We start from the raw sequence: 7,929 nt of genomic DNA, 5'->3' as shown, positions 1-7,929 counted from the left end.
AAAATCCACAAAGTGTTGAAAGAGAACAAAAAGCGATCCTGGGGGCCTTCAGAAAGCAAAAGCTTAATTCAATAGTTACCATATGCTTTGGTTGTTCCCTCCTCCCCTTTTTTTGAAGCTATACCTCAGAAGTCCTCCCTTAGGCAATGGTCTGCTACCTGGAATTCAGAGCTGTTAGCTATCACTTCTTACTTAGGGCTTGGCTAACAAATGCCACTATATTTATTGTTATTTCAGTCCAAAATGATACAAACCCTGGGGAATATAGCTCTAGTTAGGAGATGTGCAGGTGTCCAGACACTGTCAGACATAAACCATCTTTGCTTAGACAGTTGGCAAAAAGGACTTAAGTGTATTCCCATGCTTGGTTAAGCCATAATGAAGTACAATGTTCCAGATCAGCTAACATAATGTGCAAAACACAGAGAAAAAACCTTTCGATATTTTGATTGTCCTATAAAACACATAATTTGGCAGATATATTTGATATAAGCATAAAAATGGTAACTAACTTTTGATTGAGATCTAATACAAAGAAAATGAGCCATCACAGCGATCAGTCTGGTATAAAAACAGGTCAGTGGTTAAAAGCTCAGTGATTTTCTCTGTGAGAACTTGTCCCTAATACCTTCAGCAGTGGGACCATGACAATCAGTTTTACCTTGCAATGAAATCAACCTAGTGGTGCTCACAGCCTTGATCAGGAAAAAAGGAATGAACTACGTAGAAGTGGTTGTTTCTTCTGTGAAAATGGCTATTTCCCAAAGCCAAATATGGGATCACCATCAACACTTCAGTCAACAGTTCCCAAACACCAAGGTGCTTTAAAAATGCACATCTAATGCATTTCACACCAGTAAATTCTCCTATGAAGAGAAGGGTTATCACAGCCTGGTGGTGCCTAAGATGGTCCAAGCTCCACTGAAGGTGGAGGTAAGAATGCTTTCTGTCTTCCTTAGTTGGCTGCCTATTTTCTTCATATATTTAGGAAGTCACAGATTTCAAGATGATTACCTCTGGAATATTTGCTTCAAACTCACTGTGGAAACAAAGTTATTTCAGGACAGGAGAGAATATGGGGAGGCAGGACAGGCAATCAATGACTGCAGAAACCCTGCTCCTTGCTAACAAAAAAAATGATATCTCAGCATCACAAAAAAATGCAAAAACCGACAACCAAGCCTCAAACCATTGGCTATGACAAACTGCTGCCAGTTTTACAAAGCACAGATGCAGGACTGATGTTTTCCTGTTTAGTCTACCCTAATAAAAGCCTTTTTTACATAACCTCTACTCCCTATATTAACGTGAGCACTACTGTGAATAGAAAAATTATTAGCTTGAAATTAAAAAGAAACATACAGATATTAAAGACTAGACTCCACTCTTTCTTCTTTTGTAGATCTACCACAAAGGAACTTAATCTGATCAGTGTTGAATTAAACAGACACTGTTTTGCAGGAAAATGTGTCATATCTAGTGATAAGAGCACTGTAGATAAGCTGCAGAGAAAGGAACTCAGCTCTACTACCACAGTACTACAGTAGCTTAATTTACACAGCACAAAAGTGCAATCTGGTACTACATGTGTTAGGAAAGACTAAGTACTGGCAGGACTACAAAGATCTTACAATGCCTTTCAGTAGCCCAATTTATAAGATTAATTTTTTTAGAAAAATTACAAACCCCCCATGCTAAATCCATGACAAGACTAAGGTTTCTCATCAGTAGTTTTACAGTTACAGTATAATGTAGCTAACAAAAGGTCCACAAATGAAATCTTCAGCATAAATCTATGTGCAAAATTCTATTTTATCCAAAGCTTATTATCTGGAGCACTGTTGTGTGACACCAGATTAAAGACAAAGACCGGGAACAAGCAGAACAAAGAATGTCACATGTTAAGTCAAAAGTTTAGGCAACTATCTCCACATATGGGAAATCATCAGCCAAGCAAAAACCCCCACACAACAAAGGCACACACAAACACCACCCATCTGAAAACACTAGTAAGGATAATGCTGATTTTCACATGGAAAAGATACAATAAGCAAGATCGATCATGGATCTGCTAGCACAACAACTGAAGGTAATACCTCACAGGTTCCACTGCTAAACATGCCAGATCTTGCAAGTTTTATTGCAACCTACAGAGATTGCAAATTTAGCTACCAGTCTTTAGGTTATCAATACTGAAACTGGAAGAAAAAGTGGTCTTGACAATGCTAAATTAACAACAGGCAGAACACTAGTTAGCTGCAAAAATTGCACAGAAAAAAAACCCAGAGTGCCAGTATTGAATCTAGGCCTGCAGTGGTTGCAGGCAGCACTGCATCATGTTGTGAGAAACTCATACTCCAATCCATTGTAGTTAAGGGTCATAGTATTGTTCCTGCTGGGGAAAAATGAAATCCAAACCAAGCTTAGTGTAGGATATTCTTTTCCACGTGCACTTTTCGAAAATGCAGGTTGCTCAAGCCCACCTAAATTCTTGCATACAATTACCTTCCCTCTGATACTCAGAGATGGGATATATTGAATATTTCATCCAGGCTGAACACAAGTCACCACTCAGAACAACCACCACTGCAGCACTGCACTTGTTTAGCAGCATTCCTAGCTTGGGGTCTGATTTGAAACATAGTCTTTTATTAAATTTGCATTTATCCCTGTTTCCCTTAAAGTACCACTTCTGCACGACATCTTTGGGACAACCTCACCACATGACCAGAAAAACTCAGACTCTGAGCAACCTGATCTAGTTGGGGATGTCCCTGCCCACTACAGGAGAGGCAGGAACTAGGTTACTTTTAAGGTCCCTTCCAACCCAAACAATTCTATGACTCACAAGCTTCCTCACTTAGAAAAATATATGCAGATAAGAGTGACTACAGATAGTCCTCAGGTTTTATTGCTCACAAACAAATGACCTGCATTCCTTATGCAATATGAGCCTTAGGCATAATCCTTTCTTGTTTTTACAAATTAAGCAGGACAAAATACACGTTTCTGAAAGACAGTTCACAAATATTAGTTGAATGCAGACTAGCAGGAGACTCTGCTCATAGCTTATAGCTAAAGAAAACACAGGCATGAAGTATTCAGGAATACGATGAGCATTTCACCTTATCTTACCCTTGATTTCAAGAGCAAAAGTGCTCTTGTAAGCACACCCAAGAAACAAAAATCACAAGAAGTGTTTGCTATTATTCACACAGTTTGATTTCCAGGAAAGCAAGGCAAGATGTTTGAAGAAGTGGTAGGTGAAAAAAAACCCCACAACCTATGTTCCACAAAACCTATCTAGGAAAAAGAATTTGCTGCAATCCACTGCACCTGAGACAACCAAGTAACTCTCCAGACTTTCTCTTTCTCTTTTTGGGTTTGTTTTTTTTTTTTTTAAATAAGGTTTACAGGAAAAAAATTCCTCTCTACAAGACGCAATTTGGCATTATCTGAAGATACTACAGAGAAATAATTTTAAAGCACACCTTCAGCTGGGCCTTGCCCATGCCATTATATTTTGCTGCAAATCTGAAAGAGTAGTGAGGCAATGCTGAAACAATCTGTCCTACTCTATGCTGACTGAAAGCCAAGGTCAGTACTATTCAGTATAATACAATTATTCATGACAACATTGTAGCTGAGTGAAATTGTTAGTCAGGGAAAAGCCCACAGTATCTGACCAATAACCAGAGATAACAAACAACAGCCAGGAATTTCCCCCAGCTCACAGAAAACACAGTACTAGCAATTGTCACTATAAGTTTTTGAATTCAACTACTTGCAAAGCTATAGAAAAATATATATATAACTTTTTTAAATCTTCTTTTTCATCTCTGTCTGGGAAAAAAAAAAGTAATTGATCAGCAAGCAGCTCATAATCTTGAGATCTCTGTAGGTAGCTCAGCAGCAAAAGAGTAACGGCTCCCATTTGAAGCAGTGTTATTGCACACACTCCCTGTATTTTAGACATCGTTTAACTTGAAGTTATTATTACCTGTCCAATCTTCCTAAATTCTAATGGATAAAGAGCAACCCCACAGTAAAACTCGAGAATAAAGCTGCACTTTCCAAGCCTATAATTCAATTTACAGCCAATTTTTCAAAAGCGCAAGGGTGGTTAAAGTGCTTCATCTCACACGCAATTCAAAACACAGGCACTAGCTATGGAAAAAGAAATTAGAACAAAACACCATCAATTCTCTGTAAGTCACTTTAAGAACAGCGGTAAAAACATTAAAAAAAGCTTCTCTGCAATAAGCATTCTATGTCATTGTAGCTGTATAATATAACTTTTTTCCATATCCTAACTTGGCCACCTACTCAGAGGTATAGAGGTGAGAATACAAGACATTAATTTTTCAGCCTTTTTATGCTTGTATTGGTATTATATGAACCCAAGAAATCTTAATTTTCAGTTCACAATGCATCTTTCTCAGGAAAAACAGTTAACTTTTAATTCTGAAGAAGTACAAACATAAAATTTGCCATGTCATTATTGTTCTTCACTGCTTTTAGTCATAATGCATTTGGAACATTTCAAACAGCTAAAATGAAGAATGGTAGGAATTACAGCAACTGCATTTTAGAATATACTCACCCTGGATTATAAAGCATAACTGCTGACAGGTTCTCACAAGATTTTGAAAGATCTGTCATAGACAAGCTGAAGGAAGACAGCAGTCCACTCTAACAACAAACCGTAACATAAATGCATTAGACAAGCAATGATGTGCTTACAAACTCTTACTTTGCTGCACTTGATGAAATATTAACTAAAGTATGTGAAGCAAATAAAAAAAAGTATTCTACAACAATCAAGGTATGTCTGTATTAGAAAGCAAATTGCAAAAAGGTTTAGACTCACCAAAGACTGATTTAATCTTACCTTTCTTTTCTCCCTTAGCTTAGCAGCTTCTTTGGGGTGGTTAAAGCGAAACATGTTGGTTCTTCCAAGTAGTATAACAGCACCTGATGAGAAAAACACACACCACTCATTTGCAACATTCTATACCTGAGAGTACCATGTAATTTTGCAGACACTTAACATGTAAGCAAAGACTTCCATTAAGCAAGAACAAAATGAAAATGCATTTTGACAATGCAAGTGTATAACCATGCACAGTCACAGCTACCTTAACTGATGTATACAGTGTATTCCTTCCTCTTCCTACTTAGAGAAAAATAAAAGCCCACACATGTTCACACACTGCATGAATAGGATTGACATGAAGGTCAATCATGTTCATGGAGTTCACTTAAAGAATAAATATAGGTAGAGGAAGCAGCTGCCCCAACTTGATCTATTCATTCTTCAACAGTGCTGCTTTGGAAGCCACCAGTAGGTACCAGATCCAATGGGAACATCTATAAACGTGACCAAGAACAAACTTGTTCACCCACTACTGATTACTGTCAGGTTTGAATCCAACTACACTAAAAGCTCCAGATCTCCATTATTTGTACTCTCACACTTTTCTTCTCCATGCAGAACACTGATGTTTACTGTCAGTCCAAACATGATTAGACTTTTATACCCAACAGCTATTTTCTGAGGGAAGAGCCTTGAATAATTCATGTTGCTCAATGCACATCTGTTTCTGTATTTAATCAGTTAAGGTACAGGTCACAAATAATGAGATTCTGAGCAATTATTACCATATTTTAAAGACTATGGAATCAAGATTAATACTTCCCTACTAAGAAGTATATTGTCAGTGATGCCTCACTACTGTCACAACATGGAAGTCTTCCCAGTTCACCACCACAGAATCAAGCATTTATCTGTCAGTCAGTACGAGGCATTTTTAAAAAGAAAAAGGACTCCATTACACACATAGTAGAAAAAAACTGCACTTAAAACTGTTCACTGCAAACAAATTCTTACCATCTAAGAATGAAATGCTGTCCTTAGCAAGGAATGTTTAATTAGGAATCAACTCACAACAGTCACTTCTTGCCATCTATACAACACTTCAATTTTGGACCACATGTACAGTTTACCTCAGTCTAATCTTAAAAAGAAGTAATTACCTTTCATAAATCTGTATGAAATTCCTTCAGGTACTTTCAAATGAAGATAAAAATAATTAATTTTAAACATTTGTGACCACTTCACTAGGTGGAAGCAACTTATATAAATTAATTAAAATTTCAGAATGCACAGATACGTGTTCCTAACTTAACAAATTTAAAAAAACAAAACAAACAGGAGAGAGAGACTTAACAGCGAGCACAAGACAATTAATCCCCGATGATGGATCATAAGAGCAATTCCTAGGTCTCTCTTTTAAGTACAGAAGGGTTGACAGTTTGTCCTAAAAACCTGAAAATTTGTTTTATGGTGAGGAGATATTTGAGATAAAGGACAAACTCTAATTGTGACTATTAATTCAGTTACCTTTAGAAATCCTACCATATGTTCTTAAAAGTAAAAGGATATTGTAGTCAAGTTACAGTTACACAAAAAAGTCACATTAGCCAGAATTCACACATGCTGGAAGCAATCTGTAGAAGGAAGTGGCAATTAATTACTATGCCTCTGTTTTTCCTTTTTAAACTCCATGATAGTCTAAAAATTTAACACATTTTCAAATGAACAGTTATTAATGATGAACGGAAACATTTAAATATATCAGCAGTTAGTTAATCAGCGTTACCTAAAAGTGGATATTTAAGGAGGCTGGCACTTCATGCTGTGAGACTAAATGCTAACACCGCTAGGATATATGGATTGTGCACAAAGTCATTAAACTAGTGATTTCATCAGTTTTGAACACCTCATGTCACAGCTGCCACCTTCCTCTCCAACTCAGTCTGGTCACACACACTACAGGTCAGCTTACGCAGCTGATTTTCAGAATTTAGTAACCCTAGAGCAACCTTTTCCTCTTCTTTTGAGTTCCAGATTTCTGTCTAAAGAAATTTGTGAGGAAAAAGAGTCATGTTCCCACTTTTCACAGTACAAAAATCAAGTTGTGACATGCATCTGAAAGAGAGAAATAGCACCTAAACACCTACTTTCTCTGAGGCATATGAAACCTTTTCTGCCTTTGAAATGCAGTAGGATCAAGTAAAGATGAATCATTGCAACTCAATTCTTATTGTTTACAGTGTTATTTGCCATTAATGCCAATGTTTCTATTGTTAACAATTTATCCATGGCATGTACTCAAACCTAAGACCAAGGGGGTTGGGCTTCCCCCCTTGGTATCTGTAATAGAAACAAGCATATGCTTCTCACATTTTGTATGAAGAAATAGGCACTTAAAAAAAAAAAATCAGCATCCCCTCTCTACATCAAAACTCCTTACTTTCGGCAAGCAGCCTTTTGAAGCATTTGTTAGAGTTCAGAAAAGATGTAAGACTCCCCTTGTTCCACACTGCATTCTTCCTTTGTTAGGCTAAACTTGCTCTGAAAGCTTCTTTCCAGGAACGTAAAGTGAGATTGTTTTTCAGCAGCTGAGCTGTGTCACAGCCTCACTCCTAAACAGGTCTTCAGCTCACTGCTAAATGGGAAGATATTCTGGCTGCTCCTGTAAGATAAAACATCCTGAACCTCTGCTGCAGCACTCACCAAGCCTACTTGTCAGTCAGTCCTTTCCAGGCCAACACAATATACCTTTGTTCCCAGCTGTCCTGGCTGCTTTTTCATTTCCAGATTTTAAAACCTTCATATTAAAATTATAATTCTTTAAACCTCCTCCCTCTAAATGGGAAGATATTCTGGCTGCTCCTGTAAGATAAAACATCCTGAACCTCTGCTGCAGCACTCACCAAGCCTACTTGTCAGTCAGTCCTTTCCAGGCCAACACAATATACCTTTGTTCCCAGCTGTCCTGGCTGCTTTTTCATTTCCAGATTTTAAAACCTTCATATTAAAATTATAATTCTTTAAACCTCCTCCCTGAGGGTTACCCCTTTTTG

At 37.4% G+C, this 7,929-nt stretch overlaps 1 protein-coding gene across 1 annotated transcript in view; it reads right to left on the bottom strand.

Annotated features, from left to right (window-relative positions):
- Positions 1–7,929, bottom strand: part of KIF16B (kinesin family member 16B) — a 121,977-nt gene that overhangs the window by 62,268 nt on the left and 51,780 nt on the right. Inside the window, exons 16-17 of the mRNA XM_009080250.1 lie at positions 4,892–4,974; positions 4,604–4,692 (exon numbers count right to left, since the gene is read on the bottom strand). Of these exons, the coding sequence (XP_009078498.1) occupies positions 4,604–4,692; positions 4,892–4,974 (172 nt within the window). The remainder of the gene's footprint in view (positions 1–4,603; positions 4,693–4,891; positions 4,975–7,929) is intronic.

Source organism: Acanthisitta chloris, unplaced genomic scaffold, assembly GCF_000695815.1.
Source record: "Acanthisitta chloris isolate BGI_N310 unplaced genomic scaffold, ASM69581v1 scaffold1340, whole genome shotgun sequence".
NCBI lineage: Eukaryota > Metazoa > Chordata > Aves > Passeriformes > Acanthisittidae > Acanthisitta > Acanthisitta chloris.
Note: the sequence above shows the minus strand (reverse complement) of the source record. Positions and strands in the feature narration are given on the sequence as shown.